The sequence below is a fragment of the Moschus berezovskii genome, chromosome 6, assembly GCF_049115385.1.
Source record: "Moschus berezovskii isolate FMDL1 chromosome 6, NW_MosBer_1.0, whole genome shotgun sequence".
Taxonomy (NCBI): Eukaryota; Metazoa; Chordata; class Mammalia; order Artiodactyla; family Moschidae; genus Moschus; species Moschus berezovskii.
The window spans coordinates 21,750,461-21,771,138 of NC_142465.1; the positions used below are offsets into that span (position 1 = coordinate 21,750,461).

At 38.2% G+C, this 20,678-nt stretch overlaps 2 protein-coding genes across 9 annotated transcripts in view; one reads left to right on the top strand and one right to left on the bottom strand.

Moving 5' to 3' along the window:
- Nucleotides 1-1,172: 1,172 nt before the first annotated feature.
- RLIG1 (RNA 5'-phosphate and 3'-OH ligase 1) lies at nt 1,173-20,108 on the top strand. Of its 4 annotated transcripts, none has more exons than XM_088836846.1 (8): nt 1,173-1,442; nt 2,481-2,598; nt 5,739-5,834; nt 6,483-6,599; nt 8,056-8,253; nt 9,251-9,370; nt 10,439-10,569; nt 10,687-20,108. In XM_088836846.1, exons 1-8 carry the CDS (start codon nt 1,353-1,355, stop codon nt 10,873-10,875), a joined length of 1,059 nt encoding a protein of 352 aa, XP_088692972.1. In that variant the 5' UTR covers nt 1,173-1,352; the 3' UTR covers nt 10,876-20,108. The 4 variants fall into 4 exon arrangements, 3 of the variants coding, with proteins under 3 accessions (XP_088692972.1, XP_055252658.1, XP_055252657.1); XR_008681953.2 differs by having other exon boundaries at nt 1,176-1,442; nt 9,251-9,420; nt 10,687-10,781; XM_055396683.2 differs by lacking the exon at nt 10,439-10,569 and having other exon boundaries at nt 1,176-1,442; nt 9,251-9,420; nt 10,687-10,781; nt 14,913-20,108.
- The window catches only part of CEP290 (centrosomal protein 290), a 90,202-nt gene continuing 80,563 nt past the window's right edge, over nt 11,040-20,678 (bottom strand). For all 5 annotated transcript variants that reach the window (XM_088836840.1, XM_088836839.1, XM_088836842.1 and 2 more), the window contains 5 exons: nt 17,873-18,014; nt 16,674-16,747; nt 16,007-16,101; nt 12,778-12,857; nt 11,040-11,858 (listed from right to left, as the gene is read on the bottom strand). In XM_088836840.1, coding sequence (XP_088692966.1) covers nt 11,628-11,858; nt 12,778-12,857; nt 16,007-16,101; nt 16,674-16,747; nt 17,873-18,014 — 622 coding nt within the window. In that variant the 3' untranslated portion in view covers nt 11,040-11,627. The remainder of the gene's footprint in view (nt 11,859-12,777; nt 12,858-16,006; nt 16,102-16,673; nt 16,748-17,872; nt 18,015-20,678) is intronic.

Here is a 20,678-nt window from a genome sequence, read left to right on the forward strand (position 1 = left end):
TTTTGTATGGCAGATCTCTTCTTCCCGCCCTCCCCTCTGAATCCAGCAATCAAAAAACAGTGACTTTTTTGAGGGATATTCTTTAGGAATTCCCTTATACATAGATTCCTCCAAGTGAAATATAGTAGTTTAATTTTCTGAGGGCTAAATCAGGAAAATACTGGGCACTTTGATACCTGCAGATAAGACATTTACGGAAATAAGACTCGGGCTTTGTCAGAGCACCTAAAAGATGGCAGTAATCAAAAGTCCCTATTCCGGACTACTTGCTTTGGTGAGAAAGACTACTATTACTAAAAATTTATTTTTTCAGCCGTTGATTGTTATTACTCACCCTCCGAAATTCTTTTGAGGAGTAAGTCAGAGCTGTTTTTAGCTCTGCAGTTGATTGCTGACAAGTTCCCAAGCCGTTCGGACTCTGTTGGAGCTCATACTTAACTAAGGTAAGTGAGATTCCTATGAAAAAATTGAGACTGAAATCTGGTTGTTGGTATTCCTGTGGTTTGTAACTGGTCTAATGCTAAACTTTGCACTCACTCTGGAAAAAGAAAAAAAAAAAAAAAACACACACCAGAACCAATTTCGACCATACTATGCCTTACAATGAGTCTGAGTAAACTCTGGGAGTCGGTGATGGACAGGGGAGGCCTGGCGTGCTGCAGTGCATGGGGTCGCAGGGTCGGACACGACTGAGCGACCAAACTGAACTGAACTGATGCCTTACAACGAGCCGTAATCCAAACAGTGATTTTCTTTCTTTTTTTGGCTCCAGGTATTTTAATTGTAGCGTTTTCTAACATTTTTCCTGGGAAATTACTTTTCATTTCGTTTTGAGATGTCTCCGGATATTTCTAAGCTTCTACAGTGCTTTCCCCAGGAACATATTAAAGGGAACACGCAAATCTGTTTCATCAAAATGATGTTAAATAGCCACCTGAAATGATTCATTACTTATCGCTTGATAACATTTAATTTTCATAAATATCATCGGCTACTAATACACACACACCAGAAACGGATAAAACCAGGAACGGATCTTTGTATTTTCACGGTCATCAGAACCCTGAGGGACGCTCTCGAGAGCGCACACGAAGGTACCTCGGCTTGGGCCCGCGAAGGTACCTCGGCTTCCGCACTACAACTCCCAGAAGGCTCCGCGGCCAGGAGGCCGTTTCCGGGCGTGCGTCCCCGTCCTACGCTCGGAACCGGGGAAATGGGGAGCGGGGCTACTTGGGCAGCTCGCGGCTTGTTCGCGTCTTGAGTGCGCGGCTGACCGCTCTGCACGGCCCCCCGGTCAGGACCCGGCGCTGTTCGGAAGGGCCCCCTCCACTAGCACTGCTTGAGGCCCCACCATGAGGCGCTTGGGGTCGGTGCAGCGGAAAATGCCGTGCGTGTTTGTGACGGAGGTGAAAGAGGAGCCTTCCGCCAAAAGGGAGCATCAGGTACCAAGGAGCGCGGGCCCGCGGGTGGGCTCCTCCCCGCCGCGCGCGCTGCATATGAACCCGCGAGCGCTTCCAGGCGCGGTGGAGCCGCCCTGCAGCCCGGGGGTCTCTGCAGGGTTCGCTCCGGCGGCCTAGGGTACGGGTCTTCCTTCAGATAAAAGTGTCATAGAATGTAAAGACTATAAAACGGTAGCATAGTCTTTCTCAGTAGTGAAAGGAAATCACGAAGTTGGTTAGAACTTTTTTTCTCTCCATTGTTGATGCTCTTTTGGCTTCCTGATAGTAAGCAAATCATAAATTAAAAACGCAGTTTACTCCTGATAAAGCTGAAAGGGTGCCCGTTTTTCTCCTTAGCACTTAACATACTTAACATTATATTATGCATTTTATGACTGTTGTCTCCTTCTTTAAAATCAACGTTCCACCACCGAAGGCAGGTGCCTTTTGACCGCTATCCTAGAGCTAAGGACAGTGCTTAACCTTTAGGAGGCTCTTAGCAAATGATTATCAAGTAGATGAACACATGTAACACCTGAGCTAGGCATACAGCTCTGCATAGGATATGATTCCTGGTGTCAAGCTCATTATGGTGGATATACAAATATGTGAATACAATTGGCCTGTGAACAATGCCAGGATTCGGGGTCCGATCCCCTGAAATCCGAGTATAACTTGTGGTTGGCCCTCATATTCAAGTTTCCTCCGTAACAAGGTTTCTGCATCCAGGATTCAACCAGCTGTGTGTAGTACTGCAGTATTTACTATTGAAAAAAAATTTGCGTGTAAGTGGTCCCATGCAGTTCAATCCCATGTTGGTCGAGTCAACTGTACTTAACAAATCTCGGTGGACAAGCATGTGTTGCTGTGATAGCATAGAAGAGGAGGAGATGGTTTGTAAGAACTTTACAGGAAAAATAATTTGAAGGGTAAACTGGTGATCCTACCTTGGAACTAAGGAAATGAAAAACTTCCAGGTGAGAGCATGTAGAAGGCATAGAGGCTGTTTATCTTAAACCAGTTTTCTCTTTCTCTTTTAAGCCATTTAAAGTTTTGGCCACTGAAACTGTAAGTCACAAGGCATTAGATGCAGATATATACAATGCAATTCCAACAGAAAAAGTGGATGGAACCTGTTGTTATGTTACTAACTACAAAGGTAAACTAAAGCTGTACTACAAATAGTCATTTTTCTTAATCACTTAAACTGTACATCTCTGAAGTGCTCTTCATAAACCCTTGGAAACCTAAGTATAATGGGAAGATAATAAAGTCACAATTGATACATTATGCTTACTATACTGTTGTATTTTTCTCTTGGGGGAAGAAAGGAAGATAACTTAATATTTACTTAATATGGATTAGGGGCCAGACAGTATGATAAATACTTTATGTGTTATTTTTATCTGCACAATAAGCCTCTCCTGTTGCACTGAAACAGAAACCAAAGCTCAGAGAACATAAATAATTTGTTCGAGACCATTTAATTAATGAAGGCTCAACTGGTAATGGGAGGGATTGGGGGCAGGAGGAGACGGGGACGACAGAGAATGAGATGGCTGGATGGCATCACCGACTCGATGGACATGAGTTTGAGTGAACTCCGGGAGTTGGTGATGGACAGGGAGGCCTGGCGTGCTGTGATTCATGGGGTCGCAAAGAGTCGGACACGACTGAACTAACTAAAGCTTGTTCTTATTCTCCTGATCCCAGTGCTAATTCAGTTGTTTTATTACTATTGTCAGTGTCTCTAATTTGTTTCATTTTTAATGTACTTTGAAAGAGATAGGAACTCAAATCAAAATTGTCAACTATGTTATTGAAAAAAATTCATTGAAAAGAGAGAAATAATCTTTGTGATTTTTTTTTCTGGATATTGAAATTACTTCTCAATTCCAGCAAGAGAAATAAAAGTTAAATGCATATTGGATACATTCTTGATAATAAGCAATCTCTTCTGAAGTGCATCTTTTTTCATTTTGTTGTGATGAAATACACATAACATGAAATTTACCACTTTAGCCGTTTTTAAGTGTGTAGTTCAGTGTGGTGTGTATAGTTCTCGTTGTGCTGCTGTCAATACCATCCATCTTGAAAACTCTTCATCTCGCAAAAGTGAAACTGTATACCTTTTAAATAACTCTGCCTTCCACCTTGTTTCACACACTACTTTGTTTCTAGGATTTTGACTAGGCAGCTCATGTAAGTGGAATCTTACAGTATTTGTTATTGTGTGACTGGCTTATTTCACTTAGCATATTGTCCTTAAGATTCATTGGTGGTGTAGTGCATGTCAGAATTGCCTTCCTTTATAAGAGGATGCATTCTGCACGTTTGTGTATACCACATAGCTGTGTGTGTATACCGTTCATCCATCGGTGTGTACTTGGGATGTGTCTACCTGTTAGCTGTTGTGAACCATGCTATGAACACGGTACACAGATCTCTTAGCATCCCTCCTTTCGGGCTTTAGGGTGTATATCCAAAAGTGGAGCTGCTGGATCATAGAGCACCTCCTCTTTATTTTTTGAGGCACTGTTTTCCCTAGCAGGTGCACTGCTGTGTTCCTCCCGGGAGTATAGAAGAGTTCCAGCTTTTCCATACCCTCACCAACACTTATTTTCTGTTTTTTTGATAGTAGCCATCCTAATGGGTGTGCAGTGAATTTTTTATGTTTATTTTTAAAAAGAACAAAAGGTTCATTCAGCAGAAATGACAGTGTAGTTTTAATCTGGTACTTCATATTATTTATTGGTATAGCTAATAAGTAATGTAGAATGCCTTACCCAAACTGTAATCAATAATTTTTCAAATAACTGATTTATATATTTGAAGAAACAAAGTTTTCCTTAGGGTTTTATATTATGGGCTTCCCAGATAGCACTAGTGGTAAGGAACCCTCCTTCCAATGTAGGAGACATAAGCAAAGTGGGTTCCGTCCCTGGGTCAGGAAGATCCCCTGGAGGAGGGCCAGGCAGTCCACGCCAGTATTCTTGCCTGAAGAATCCCGTGGACAGAGGAGCCTGGCAGGCTACAGTCCATGGGGTCACAGAGAGTGAGACATGACTGAAGTGACTTAGCACACAGGCGCATATTTAGATGAAGAAACTTAAGCATGCATCACATTGTGTAATTATCAATATAATGGTGGCAGTTAAACAAAATTGGATTGCTAAAGAAAACTTAGAGAACCCAGAGTGACAGTGCTTGTAAATCCACAGTTAATTACAGGTACAGGATGGGCGATACAGTAAGGGTGAACATCACAACCAAAGACTTTCTCACAGTGAAGGGTCTGATGCTGCTACTGCTAAATTGCTTCAGTCGTGTCCAACTCTCTGCGACCCCATAGATGGCGGCCCACCAGGCTCACATCCCTGGGATTCTCCAGGCAAGAACACTGGAGTGGGTTGCCATTTCTTCTCCAGTGCATGAAAGTGAAAAGTGAAAGTGAAGCCGCTCAGTCATGTCCGACTCTTCGTGACCCCATGGACTGTAACCTACCAGGCTCCTCCGTCCATGGGATTTTCCAGGCAAGAGTATTGAAGTGGGGTGCCATTGCCTTCTCCGAACGGTCGGATGAGACCTGGTGAAAGTGTCCATGGCCCTCCCCTGACGCCTCCCCTATCTTCCTGACAAATCTAGGAAAGACAGACTTTTTAAAATTAGGAACCACCACTGATGTAGGCAGGAAACACCTCAGAAACAGGGAATCTGAAATGGAGTCTCAGTTGGGGATTTTTATATTTTGCTGGTCATGAAGGCATCTTCCTGCTAAGTAACGAGCCTCAGCAGCAGCCCCCCAGGAGGCTCACTGAGACCAAGCGCAACTCCTCAGTCTCACTGTTGTGGAGAAAAAACGCTGGTACCTACCCTGAAACTTCTGACCCCTGACTGCAAAGCATCACTGTTCACCAGTGTCCCATGCCTTGACCCCAGGGGTCAGAGCCATGTAAAACAGCTTAGCTTCACTCCACGTTTTTGGGGGTTAACCCTCGTAGCATAATTTAACAGAGTTACGTTTTAGAAAAGGTGTGAATACAATTTCTGGTTCTGTTTCTGTTTAGCAAAGAGATAGCTTCAATTTCTCTCGTTGCTAGTTTCTCATACGTCTGTGGGATATCCTTACTGAAAGGGTCAAATTTGTTTTGCTTGTTATCCTGCACATTTCTCTTTGTCTTTTGAGCTGTTTCTCTTAGAGGAAATGACCCTACGTTTATTGAAAAAGGTTATACTGAAATGTCTTTCAAGCTAAATTTTACTGTTTGCCTCTTAAACTTTTTCTTTATTATTTTTTAGGTCAGCCATACCTTTGGGCTCGGCTAGATAGGAAACCTAACAAATTAGCTGAGAAAAGATTTAAAAATTTTCTACATTCAAAACAAAACTCAAAAGGTTCGTGGGTCCTTTTTTTTTTTTTGTTAAAGCTATTCATGATTTAAGTTGAAATTTTTGTCTTATTTCTTGCTGTGGTGTTCTATACATTATATCCTTCTTTACAGTTTAAGCACTTTGGGAAAAGAAAAAAGTTACAACTAAGTATCTTTTTATGTAAAAGCATATTCTTGAAAAATATTTCAAAATATTTTCCTAACATTTCTGTGGCTCTTCATTGTAGTTTGTCAGTTTTATTAAAACATACAAGTTACTATGAGTGACACATTTGGTTATTAGTAGTTTTAATTATTACATTAAATTCCTCTAAGTAGATATATACATGTATCATTATATATCCACTCATATATATAATCTTTATATATTTGTGTTCATAGTGCATTAAAAATTCACCATAAATCTATACACACTGTAACATTGGCTGCTTTAATTAGACTTTTAACCTACTGTTACAGATGGTGGGTTCCACATTGACAATGTGAAGTGTTAGGACCTTAACCCTGAGAAGTGTGGTGGTGGTCATGAACGGAGACTATAGTTAGTATGGTCCCTGATTTGATGGGGCTCATCAGTTGTTCCCACTTTAAATTTGTTCAGTTTTATATTGTTTAAAGTATCACCGCAAATAAGATTATTTAATTCTTTTAGAATTTTTTTGGAATGTTGAGGAGGACTTCAAACCTGTTCCAGAGTACTGGATACCAGCGAAGGAAATAGAACAATTAAATGGGACTCCGATGCCTGATGAAAATGGACACATTCCTGGTATTTCTAAGATATAATTTCGTGTTTACTAGTAAAAAGAACAAAAGATACATGCAATTGGAAATTATAGAATATAATTTTAATATGGTGGTTCATGGTATTTATACCAAAGATGTTTCATATCAAGACTGACCTTTCAGTTTTAGAATATTTTCTCAGATGGACAGTTTACTACCCATAGTCTATAAAAATTAATAAAGCATTGAGTTTGGGAATAGCCTCGAAGTATTGTCAGGATAGATGGTATGATCGATTAAATCATATTAAGCCTTTACTTTTTAGACTGAAGATAACAATATGCATATATTTTAAGTACCTATAATGTGCAAAGTATTCTTAGATTTTATTAATATAAAAATGAAGATCAGAACCCTTATCCAATGATCTTGTAGACAGTAGGAAAAAAGTCTACCAATAATAGTATGATTTGAGAACTAGAAAGAAATAATACACAAGGTGCAGTTGGAGCAAAGAGGAAGAATTCCTAGTTCAACCTTGGTGGTTCTGAGGGGAGTGGACATTTACCCTGAAGCTCAAGAACCAGGAAGTTAGTTGGCAAGGGAAGAGAGCTTAGCTTAGGCAAACTCCCACAAAGGGGAGAGGTCATGGCATCTTTCAGAAATTTTAAATAACACCTTAGTGTGGCTGGAATGTTTATAACTTGGGTTATAAAAGTAGAGGCTGGAGATGTGTAATGGGGTCACATCCTAAAGGGCTTTGTATTCTATCTGAAGAACTTTGTGAAGTTTATCCTAAAGATGACTATTAAGCAGCGATACAGCAGAACTAAATTTAAATTCTTGAAATCGAACTGTGATAAAAGTAGGGTAGGGAGTGGGAGATAGTAGACTAGCAAAGAGGTTATTACAGTAGTCTGGGTGAATAATGAATACCAAAGATGTGACGGTCATAACAGTGTTGATGCCGTAGTTAGGGTTTTTTTTTTTTTAGTAAGGAATTCTCCACAACAAAGAAGCCTAATCTGGCAACAGGAGTTAGGAAGGGAATAGCATTCGATAAATGTAGAATCAATACATTGTTCAATAAATACTGGAACAATACAATAAATTGTGGAACAATTGCATCTGTCTGTTGTCCCTGAAAATGGAGAGGAGGTAGAGAGAAAATTGAAAAAAGGTTTTAGTTCTGTGTCTTAGAATGGTGCTCAGTTCTTACTGAAAATATGAATTTTCTTTTAAAAGAATTCTGGTTACCCTGTAGTAAATAATCAAACAGGTTAATTCCTCCACAGAATCAAGAGACCTTATGATTAGAAAAAGAGGATGATTTACAAAGTAGTAAAACTGTTAATATCTCCACTGATGTTGAATGATACCTTTGTGTGATAGAACATCCAGCAAATTTGCAACAAAAATTAAAATTACCTTAGTCTTAATCCAGAGAAAAACAGAGCAAAAAAAAAAAAAAAACACCTCACTTTTTCTTTAAATGATAGGTTGGGTACCAGTGGAGAAGAACAGCAGACAGTACTGCTGGCATTCGTCTGTAGTCAATTACGAGTTTGAGATCGCCCTGGTCCTGAGGCATCATCCTGACGATCCTGGCCTTTTGGAAATTAGTGCAGTGCCGCTCTCAGATCTTTTAGAACAAACACTGGAGCTTATAGGAACCAATATTAATGGAAATCCTTATGGTGAGTAAAGCCTTTGTCTTGTTTAGTTACACTAGTCATTTATAAAGAAAACTTCCTAGGTTCAACTGAAAGAAATACACACTACAGGAGTGACTAATAAACTTGGAGTTATTTGTTTTTTTAGATTCCCTTTTTAAGTGAAATCATATAGTATTTGTCTATTATTTCTCTTAGCATAATATCCTTTAGGTTTATACATGTTGTTACAATTGACAGGATTTCATTCTTTCTTTATGCCTAATGTTCCATTTTCTGTATGTGTACCCTATATCTTTATCCATTCATGGTGAGGTAATTAGTTTAATTATAACAGCTAAGAGTAAAATAAATAAAAGAATTAGCAATGGGTATCATAAGCAGCATCAGAATATACACCATGATGATTTGAGTACAAGCCCTGAGGGCACTATGGAGCATTGTGGACGGGTAGATGAAGACAGACCCAAGGTCATTAAAGCTGTAATAACAAAATCCAATACAGAGATCAGAAGCAGACTGACTGGCAGGTGAAAAGAAGCTAAGACAGTATATATGCAAGCTACCAGGTACAGCGTGGCCATTTGGCAGACACTGAATGACTGTGGCCAGTGGTGTAGAGCAGCGGTTGGTGGACTTTTCTCTAAAAGGCTACATAGTGAATATTTAGTTTTTGGGGGCCATATCTCTGAAAGACCATAGAGACAGTACTTAAATGAATGGGTTGGCTGTGTTCCATTGAAACAATTTACAGAAATAGGCATTTGGCTGGATTTGGTCTGAAGGTTCAAGTTTGCCAACTCCTGGTATAGAGCACTTGAAGGTAGAATTTAGACTTAGTGGGATAAAGTGCCAACTTGTGAGTGAAGGCAGTTGTTAATATATTTCTCTTCAAGGAATCAGACTTTTTGGTAAATTCATTCCTTAGTGTTTTAAGAGGCTTTTTTTTACTTGGAGAGAGAAATTTTCTAATTCTTTTTGAAACTTCTGGATGGCTAATGGCAAATTTTTATGATTTTAGGGTTAGGAAGCAAAAAGCATCCATTACATCTTCTTATACCACATGGAGCATTTCAAATAAGAAATCTACCAACCTTGAAGCACAGTGATCTGTTGTCCTGGTTTGATGGTTGCAGAGAGGGTAAAATTGAAGGAATAGTGTGGCATTGCAATGATGGCTGTTTAATCAAGGTAATGGCAGAAAATAATTTGTAAGATTATGTCATTTTGTGTTCCTGAAACAAAGTAGAAGTGGCACTGCAGTACTCTACAAATTGCAGTAATTCTGATATGCAATAATTTCTTCATCTCACGTGCCACCATCTTTATACGATAACATTGTTTCCCAATGCATTCTGTGGGGCTTTGGTTCTTCTAGATGTGCTTCAGAATTAAAGTGATGAAAATGTCTGGAAGACCCTACATACTACATATTCCTTCTTGGAAATTCACGTTGAACATATGTGTTCTCTGAATCATCTGTACTATAATGACCTCATGTGAAAGCATTTCTCAAACACTTGCTTGGTTATAGAATTTGTTAAGAGAGTGTCAAGGTGACAGTTAATATGCACAGAATGAATTATTTTACACTTTTTGCCCTTTCTGTGTCCTGGACTTGTCTATTTAATTTCACATAGGTTCACACTGTAATGTTCAAAATTGGAACTAATCCAGTTTGGACCAACCCAGACTCCAAACAATTAATTGAAGCCAAAAACTTAGAAATCATTTTTAACACTTCTGTCCATCACTTCATACATCTAATTATCAGTTCTGAAAGATTCTCATCTATTGTATCTGTGTACTTCTCACCAACCATTTGGCTGTTAATTTTAATTTAAACCAAGATTCATGCTTGAATTATTTTATCACCATCCTAAGCATTATCTTTCAGTCTTATCCCTGTACTGTCTTCACAAATGAATGAGAATACTATTCCCCTGCATAGTGACATTTAAGATTTTTCACGATCTAGCACCTGCTAAAATGTCTAGAACGCTCCACTTCCATCTCTAAACACACAATTTTGTATGTTCTTAACTAAAGCAACCACAGCAAAAAGCACTGTTCTATCACACGTTATTACCTTTGGTTAGAATGGCTTCCACCCATATTTTTCAACTGGCTACCTTCTGTATTTAGCAACAGACTATTATTCGTTACCATTTTTATGGAGCCCCTGCTTGTGTTTGTGGAATGTTTCCAGGTGCTGAAAGTACAGAGTTAACAAAACAGTGTTTCTGCCTTCATGAAGCTTACATTCTAATGGGGAAGACAAACAATAAGCAAGTAAACATGTACTATGTCAGGAGGAAAACATCTATTTTTAAAAAAAGGGTAAGATGAAGTGGAGCCTTAAATAACTCCCAGTGGCTGGGAAATAGTAGGCACTCAAAAGATTTGTAAGTGAGTAAAGATAACATAGGCTAAAGCTAACATTTTTTTTCTTTTCAGGTCCATCGCCACCATCTTGGTTTATGTTGGCCGATCCCAGATACTTATATGAATTCAAAACCAGTTATTATCAACATGAATCTGAACAAATATGAGTATGCCTTTGATGCTAAGTGTTTATTTAATCATTTTTCAAAAATAGACAATCAGAAATTTGGTAGGCTCAAAGATATAATAGTTAATGTATAAACTGGAAGTGCAGTTAAAACCAGCTTCATTATTGTTCTGTTTCAGTGTTGAATACTCTGCCATGTTCATAAGGTAAAAATATCTCAGTTTCAGTTTATTATTCAGTGTCTTAATATAGCAACAGGTCTTTTAGCATTTGAAGCAATTAATTTTCCAGCTGCAAATATCTTTTCAAAATTTTATTTAGAAACAAACGAATTTTAACCTCTGGAATTAAAAATATAATAATAAGCTCTCCACCTCGTACAAAGGTTGGATTCAGTCCATTGTATGTGGGTAGTTTAAAAGACAAACCAACAATTTTGTACCATTACTTAAAAAATTAAGTAGTTTAAACTGAATTTAAAATTACTAGACATGTAACAAAACATATGGCTCAACTTAATAACATATATATATATACACACACACATAATTTGAGAATCTTAACACATATATAAATATATAAGTATATACAAAATCCCAGTTTTAAAAGTTTAAAAAACTTAATACAACATTAGAAATGTATAAAAATTTACCATAGCTCATTGCCTATTTGACAGACATAACTTACCCTAACAGTCTACAAAAATATACTTTCCTAATATGTTGAAATTTTCATATAATTTTATTTACTAAAAATTCCAATTTAAGTAAAGCTATGAGGTATTGGGAAGGAAATCATGTAGGTCAGACTTGATTGATTTCCAGATGGAATTTTAACTTACAAAGTTAGTAAATAGTTAAATAAAACTATAGTTAGAGATGGCCTTTTAGTATATGGGGAAATTAACAGGATTTTCCTCCTCATCTTCAGACTGTTCAGAAGCAGCAACAGGACTAGTTAATTCAACTCCAAACTGTTCAGAGAGTTTTTTTAACTTCTCTTCTAAGAGAATATTTTTTTTCACTTCTTCTTTGTAGTTATACTTCAGATCTTCAATTTCTTCAAAAAATGATGGATCAAAATTTTCCAATTCTTTTTTCAGCTTTTTTATTTCCTCCTAGTAAGAATATATTATCTTTTAAAAGTATACAGAGGAAAAAAATACATTCTTTAGGTATGAGCTAAAGAGAATGAATTACAAACATGAAATCCAAAGAAACTTGAATAGTCAAATATAAGGCAGAAGTCAAATTATTCTCTAAGTTATGTCCTAGTCTGGCACTATAATTTATCAACTGTTAAATCAGAGGGGATTTAGTCTTTCCCCAAAAGAATTATTAAGATGTTCTCAGTGTGAGGCAGTCAAAAAACTTGGTTATTCACGACACTGAAGTTATTCTGGTTACACAATTCTTTGGTTTAGGCTTCATTTGTATTTTCTTTACAAGAATCTAATTTTTAATGAATAGCAGTCACCTGTTATAAATATATTTATGATATATGTATGATCAAGGAAACTATGGCTTCTGCCTGGCTAAAAGTTAAGCATCTGGTAAAGAAACAATTTGAGCTTTAATGACCAGTTAGAATAGCCAGTGAGCACTAGTTAATTTTCATATTTATGTTCTTTCATTCTGTTTAGTCTTAGAGAGATAAAGCATATCAAATATCTTTATGTGACCCATTTCTGAAAAGAATTTAAAAAAGAAAATGACACTATCCCTAATGTGACCCAAAACTTAGGAAAATATTAAAGTAATGAGCTATATTTGTGACAATTAAAAATAAGTAACTCTCTAAAGAATCCCATTTGTTCTGTCTGAATATTTTGGTAGTTCTCTATAATATTTTTAATAAAGTCAGATGAATATAAAAACCTTAATATCAAGGTTTAAAAATAAGTATAAAACGTGATTCCAGGAATATTTAGGATACATACTTTAAAAACTCAGAATGGTGATCATAAAAATAGTTTTCAACAGCTGTTTTCACAAAACATTTATAATACTATAATTAGATAATAATTAAATACTTACCTTCAAATGCTGCTTTTCCATATCTGAGGTTCTGAGCTGTGTCTCTAGATCTTTGACCTTTTCCTTTAGTTGATCAGGATCTGCCCCCACAAAGTGAAAATTAAACTAAGTTTTTTCCCACTCTAAGTTCAAAATAATGGACTTATTGTAGAAGAGAAAGAAGAAACTTAATGGAACTAGAGCCTGGAAAATGTGGCCTTTTATAGTTGAAACAGTTCAAGGCTGTGAATTCTGTATGCTAACCTCTATATCAAGTATTACAATTCCATAGCAAACAAAGAGAAGAAACATACGCTAGGTGTTAGAAGTATACAGTCAGGTTAATTTTTTACATGGAAGAAATCGTTACTTGTAGAGGAAAATTCTAGAACCAAGAAAATTTTTTAGGTCTAAATGTACAGCGTTAGAGTAAGTATATGATTAGGGAAGGGGCTATAGCCATAAGGTGGCCAAGTGCTCCGGTTACCAGCAGCTCTGGCCGTTCCCTGTGCATCAGGATTTATTTACTGTGTAGTTACTATGTGAAGCATGTGCTGGGCAGGATACACTAAGATGAATACACCCTGACATTTTGGTAGGAAAACATAGAAAGCGTAAGGGCATTAGTTTAATTTATTGATTTCCTCCAGAGTTAAACATATCTCTAATTTTATAAAGAGAAATGATCTGCAATAGGAGTTTTTCTTTAATTAACCATCTTTGCTAGAAACATTTTCTTTAAACTGCATATAATGTGTCATATAGCCATCAAAAGGTAAAATTTCTTAAAATGCTAAATTGAGAAAATAATGGTCAGCAAACACGTTTTCATTAATGGGACAGGAAGCATATTCTATTAAGGTGACCTTGGAATGCTCCTCTAATTTAAGTAGTAGACAACTATTTTCCTCATACTTTTCAAAGCTTTCCTCACCTTTGCATAAAGTGCTGATGATTTTTTCTACAGAGCTGATTCTTGATCACTGAAATGCTGTATGAGTTGTCTTAATCAGTGGGATGCTCTATATTACACACATTGGTAATGAAATAGTGCTGTAAAATTGATTATGTATGTTGTGTGCTCACTCGTGTCCAACTTTTTGTCACCCATGGACTGTAGCTCGCCAGGCTCCTCTGTCCATAGAATTCTGCAGGCAAGAAGACTGGAGTGGGTTGCCATTTCCTACTCCCAGGGACCTTCACTACTCAGGGATCAAACCCACATCTTCTGTGTCTCCTGCATTGGCAGATGGATTCTTGATCACTGTGCCACCTGGGAAGCCCAGTTACAATGGATAAGCATTTTCCAAAAGTTAGCTTAAAAAGCACTTATAGTTAAATAGTGCTTTAAAATTTCCAGAACGATTTGATTTTTGAGCCTTAACAATCTTTTACTGATATCCTCATTTTTAAATAGGAGATAAAGCATAGGAGTGTTCAGGAATCCCCTCTTGGGAGTCTGAAGTTTAGAAAGAGAGAACTTGCCGAATGTCAGCGGCATTAACAGCTCTTTGGTATTTTGTCTGGTATAGTACACCACTGGCTGCTCTAAGGGATGCTGTCAGAAGAGGTTTACGCATGTACTTCTAGTCACCAAAAGGCGATGCAGTGTAGTGGTCAACAGCAGAGAATGGCAAGGAACTTTGGAGGTTCATAGTTTTAGGCTTCATCCTGCCTCGGCTACTGCCTAGCTGTTGTAGCCTTGGGGACAGGTTATTTAAACTCTTTGAATGGAGGTAAAATGGAGACAGAGTACTCAAAATTCAGGGTCATAAGAATTATAAATGCTTGTAAAGCATTTCGCATAGTGTTTGGTACAACTCATACATGATAGTCTTGTTGCTATTTTGTATAAAAGCTACTTGACAGGATAATGAAAAGCTATGTGAAATAGTAAAAAACTGCTCAAATATAAGTTACTATAATCCTTTGGAACAGAACTTGGCATTTCGATCAAGCTGTCTAGTACAATATGCATACGAACAGTAGATCCTTATTATTTGCAGTAGTTAAGTTCTATAACATGAAAAATGAATTAGTGAATTTTGAACCACTGTCCTTAGGGAAAATATACACATATATCTCACATAGATTTTATATCTGAAATCCTGGAAACAACTCATCCTAGAACAACTTGTTCTATTTTGTTTTACAAGAGAGAAAACAAGGTTCAGAAGTGTCAAGAGACTCCTGAGTCTGCCCCAATAACAGGTATCAGAACTGAGACTTAAATCCAGTCCAACTTGTCCCAGAACCAGAGGTTCTGGCCCTGTGCTGCACTCCTTAGTACTGTGTCCATCCTCTGGTCATCCCTGCATGACAGCTGAAACAAACGCAGAGCGTCACCTTGCTGAATCTCATCTGGAAACTGTGGGTCATAGAACTTAAATTTCTCACTGCTCTGTTTATGTCTGCAGAAGTACCACACAGGACTGATGTTGGATAAGTAAACTGTAGTAAGTGAATATGCAAATACAGAATCTACAAACAATGAGGATCAACTGTTCACTATATGTGTACCCATGTATATACATTATATGTGTGTGTGTGTGTTAGTTGCTCATTCATGTCCAACTCTTTGCAACCCCATGAACTGTAGCCCACCAGGCTCTTCTTGTCCATGGAATTCTCCAGACAAGACTATTGGAGTGGGTTGCCATTCCCTTCTCCAGGGGATCTTCCCAACCTAGGGCTTGAACCAAGGTCTTCTGTATTGCAGGCAGATTAACCTCTGAGCTACCAATTGCTTATTAGTACATTACCTATGCACACTGGAATAGCAAAATGATTAGTAACCACTTCTGAATGCAAAGAGAGACTAGAAGGTTAGACTTTACTTTGTAAAAAGAAAAAAGAAAGGATATAGGCAATGTTTGCTTATACACATGTAGTTTTTAAATTAATAACAAGATGAAAATAACATTTAGAAGAAAATGTTAAATGGGCTTCAAAGGGCCTATACTGAGAAACTGGAAGCAAGAGGCCTAGTATTTATTACTTAGCATTGTGTGATGATAAATATGTAACATCCAGAAGGGACACAAGGAGAAAGGTTTGAATACTTGCTACTCAGTATTACAAATAAAGGGCTCAATGGGAATACTGCTGTGTGGAGGAAAGAGACAGCTCTAAAAACTTACATCAAGGATTTGATTTTTTAGTAAGACAGTTAAAGCTGTAAACAAAGCAAATCCTAATTCAAACACTTGGGTTAGCTAACTTACTATGAGTATGTTAAAAAATACATTACCGGATATGGTACTTTCAGGTCCATTTTGGTCTTTGTTAATTTCTATCTGATGGATTAATTCTTCTTTTTCTTTTTCCAGCTGACTATTAGCTAATCTAGGACACAATGATAATGTGTTAAAAAAACAAAACAAAAAAACAGACATTGCACCACAAAATAGGTCTGAGCATTTCTTTCACTGTGTGACACACAGTGCTTAGAACTTGATAATATTCATAAAGGCAAACATTTGTCCATCTACTGCAACTACTGCAGTGCCACCACTCTCAAACATAAATCACAGATTAAAATTCCATGTTTTCCTTAAAATTTTATGTCATTTTCAAGAGTAGTTTTGGAGGGAAGAACCTCCCAAGAGTATGCTACACAGAGCCTTGGAAGTAAAGAATTTTTTTTCTCATTCCATTAATACTTGCCTTTGGAAGCTAAGGTTTAACATATTCTATGCTATTAAGAAAGTTTAAATTACAGACGACACCTATATTAGGATCTGGTTTATCCTTTTTATACCATCTATTATATAAAAAAGAGTGACTAGCATTAGAAGGGTGAAAGAAGGCTGATAAACCAATTAGGCAGCAAGGGTGAAAAATCTTAACTCTCTAGATACAGCAAATCTGGTTGTATTAAAAAATGATTTAAAAAGTCATATGAACAAATAATATACCTAAGAACGCGAAGCTCCCGTTGAAGGCCTTGCTCTGTCTCATCACCTTCAGGAACATGTTTGAGAATCTCAATCTTTGGGCACAATGAAAAGTTAGAAGACAAAGTTTGACATGGAAATATGGGGTTGTATAAAGATCCATACATTCAACAAAGCATAATTTTAGAATTTGAGCTTTCAAAAAGTACGTATGATTACATATCTATGGTGAATCTATCCACTATTCATTCAACAGTTATTTACTGAAGAACTACTGCATGCCAGGCACCGTCCTAGGCACACTGGATACAGCAGTGGAAAAAAACAGGCAAAATCCCTTCCTGCACGTTCTGTGATTCTCTCAGTGCCAGTGGGGAAGACAATGAGCATGTGAAGTGATGCAATTGGTTTACATTTCAAGACGGAGGAGCCTATTAAGAAAAAGAGGAAGAGGACAGAGAGTGAAAGGAATGCAGTGGGGTTTGGGAGGGCCTGAGGAGCCTGCATTTAAGGAGAGACATGGAAGTGGGGAGTGAGGTATGGGAATATTTGGGCAAATAGTATTCTAAACAAGGGAAACAAAAGCAGGGCCCTGAATAAAACAAATGAGTTTGGTTTGTTCCAAGGATTGAAAGAAGTTAATGTGGCCAGAACACTGAGTGCCAGAGAAAGTAAAGATGCGGCTAGAGAGGAAACCAGATGCCAGATCATGTAGGTCCTTGCAGGCTATCAAAAGAACTTCAGGATTTTATTCTAGGGTATGGGAACCATTGGAAGATTCTAAGGATGGACTGCTATGATGTGCTTTATATTTTAAAAGGACTACTTGGAAAATATGTCAGGGATAGGGCTTCACTGATATCTCAGATGATGAAGAATCCGCCTGCAATGCAGGAAACCCTGGTTCGATTCCTGGGTCGGGAAGATCTGCTGGAGAAGGGATAGGCCACCCACTCCAGTATCCTGGCCTGGAGAATTCAGTGGACTGTGTGGGATCGCGAAGTGTCGGACATGACTGAGCGACTTTCACTTAGGGCTTCCCAGGTGTACTAGTGGTAAAGAATCTGCCTACAATGCAGGAGATGCAGGTTCGATCCCTGGACTAGGAAATGGCAACCCACTCCAGTATTCTTGCCTGGGCCATAAAGAGTTGGACACGAGTGAGCAACTAAACACAAACACACACACACACACGGAGGTGAAACAAGGACATTACTTGCCTGTTGCTCAAGGTCTGCCGTATATTTCTTAACTCTCTGTTCCCTCTCTGTTGCTTGTCTTACAAGCTGTTTAAGATCAGTAAGGCTTTTAGCTTTTTTGGCAATATCAGTTTCTAATTCTTTCAGCTTGGTTTCATACATTCTAAAAGTATAAAGGGAAAAAATGGTGTAGACATGGAAAATAATTTCTCTTACTGATTTAAAAGTCACTGAAAATTACTGCATTAAAAATAAAGAATATCTTATTATACTGGTTCTTCTGGTCAAATCTTCTACATATTTATTTAGCATTACATGACAGCAAGGGAGAAGTACCCTTTAATTAACATGCCAATTAAATTTAGGATTTAGGTGTTTCCCAAGGTTATAAACAAGGATGGAGCCTGATGAATCTGACCACTGTAAAATATTAAAATTAATACCTTTTTCAGTCACAAAACTAAGAAATAGAAATTAAATTCATAAGAATATAAAATTGTATATTGCTGGATATTCTTAGGAATAAAAGATAACTAAAGCATTTCTCTCTCTTTCACACACACACACACACACACACACACACACACACACTTGAGTTAATCCAGTTAGAACAAAACCAGTACAACACTCCTGGGACAGGGAACAGAATGTGTAAAAAGTAGGGATAAGAAAAATGGCATATCTGAATAGATTTTTAACCTTTCAGGAAATGACCAATAGTTCAAGAAAAAAGAAAAATACCCCAAAAGAAATTTATAAAACATTGAGCCAAAATGGTTTCCACAAGCATATTCCATCTTAAAAGAGATAATGTTCATAACATTCAAATTTCTCCAGAGAAAAGAAAAAGAAGGAACACTTTGGCAACAAAATCAAGTTAAGGACAGGACAAGGAAGAAAAATTATTATTTCATATATTACATCAAAGTAATTATCATCAAAGAGTATTTGATAAACCTTAGGAACTTAGATGGAGAAGGCAATGGCACCCCACTCCAGTCCTCTTGCCTGGAAAATCCCATGGACAGAGGAGCCTGGTAGGCTGCAGTCCATGGGGTCGCTAACAGTCCGACCCGAATGAGCGACTTCACTTTCACTTTTCCTTTCATGCATTGGAGAAGGAAATGGCAACCCACTCCGGTGTTCTTGCCTGGAGAATCCCAGGGACGGGGGAGCCTGGTGGGCTGCCATCTATGGGGTCACACAGGGTCGGGCAGGACTGAAGCGACTTAGCAGCAGCAGGAACTTAGAAGGCAACACTGTTAACCTAACAAAAACTGTCAAAGTCGTGAAATACCTGACGTGAATACCTGCAGTGCACTCCTGCACTTCATTTAATTCCTAGCTCCAGTGCCATCCAGTCAGCGAGGCCTTCTCTGACCACCTGTCTAAAACAGCTCCTGCATCACCCTGGACTGTCTCAGCAGTTGGTATTATAAAGCCAGACATAGAATAGATGTCATTAACTTATTGAGTAAATAATAGAGCAACTATAAAGATTTCAGTATAAGCATAATGTGTCATGGATACAAAAAGATAAATCACTTTACTGACCTGGGTGTCTAATTCCAGCTGCAGATTTGAGCCATTTTTAAGGTGGATTTAGGCACACAGAGTCGGACACGACTGAAGTGACTTAGCAGCAGCAGCAGCAGGGATATATAAGGCTACAGACCAGAATTAGCCTTTTGTCAAGTTATGTTTTTTCGAAACGTGTTTATTGAAGGCCTATTTGATGCTCAGTTACCTATACAGTTTTCAGATTAAAAACACAGAAATGATCTAAAAGGTCTCTCATTACCCTGCTCAAATGTTTATAAACCCTTTTCACATTCATAACTTTTTTTGTGTATGTGCAGCTTCACAGAGCCCTTTTTAGAAAAGAAAGGACGGGATTTATCATTTCCACAGATTGTTAAAAAAACTTTTAACTCACAGAAGAACTGTAATTTACTTGAGGTTACAGTGAGAAATGTGTGTCAGTTGCTCAGTCGTGTCCAACTCTGCGATCCCATGGACTGCAGCCCACCAGGCTCCTTAAGGGATTCTCCAGGCAAGAATACTGGAGTGGGTTGCCATTTCCTTCTCCAGGGGATCTTCCCGACTAAGGGATCGAACCCACGTTTCCTGAATTACAGTGGATTCTTTACTGTCTGAGCCACCAGGGAAGTCCCCTCAGTTTTCAGATATTACAAAAAGTCATTTGTTGTTGGGGAGGAAACTGAGGCACACTGACCCCCCACCCCCACCCCAGGCCTCTATTTGCCAGTCCAAAGTACTTCTAAGCGTGAAAGGGCTCCCCTGGTGGCTAAATGGTAAGGAATCTGCCTGCCAGTGCAGGAGACACAGGTTTGAACTCTGGATCAGGAAAATCCCCTGGAGAAGGAAGCGGCTACCCACTCCAGTATTCCACCTGGGAAATTCTTGCCTGGTGGGCTACAGTCTATGGAGTTGCAAAAGAGTCAGACACAACTCAGTGAACAACAACAAGCCCCAGAAGCTACCTGGCTTTCTGAAGATACCTAATTAAAGTAGGCCTTTTAGAAATACATCTAACATAAACCAGAGTCTAGCATGTAGCAGGTACTGAGAAAATACCTGCTGGATAAATAATACATCTCAAAGCAACTCAGAATTCTTTTGGTCCCTACATGATTGTAGCAGGAAATAAAGGATCAACCAAGAAAGCAACTGATAGGCCTGCTGGTTGAGAGCCTCTGCTGGAGTCCAAGCAGACAAAAGGAGACTCCTTCTCTCCTTTATACCATCACATATACTATTTCACTCAGCCCTCACATTAGCCCTCTGACAGAATCAAGAAACAGCT

Excerpts from the sequence above, each read along its gene's own strand:
- RLIG1 (XM_088836846.1), top strand. The coding sequence starts at position 1,353 with ATGAGGCGCTTGGGGTCGGTGCAGCGGAAAATGCCGTGCGTGTTTGTG. Across the intron at positions 5,835-6,482 it reads TTCAAAACAAAACTCAAAAG|AATTTTTTTGGAATGTTGAG; the intron begins GTTCGTGGGTCC and ends TAATTCTTTTAG. Across the intron at positions 6,600-8,055 it reads TGAAAATGGACACATTCCTG|GTTGGGTACCAGTGGAGAAG; the intron begins GTATTTCTAAGA and ends TTTAAATGATAG.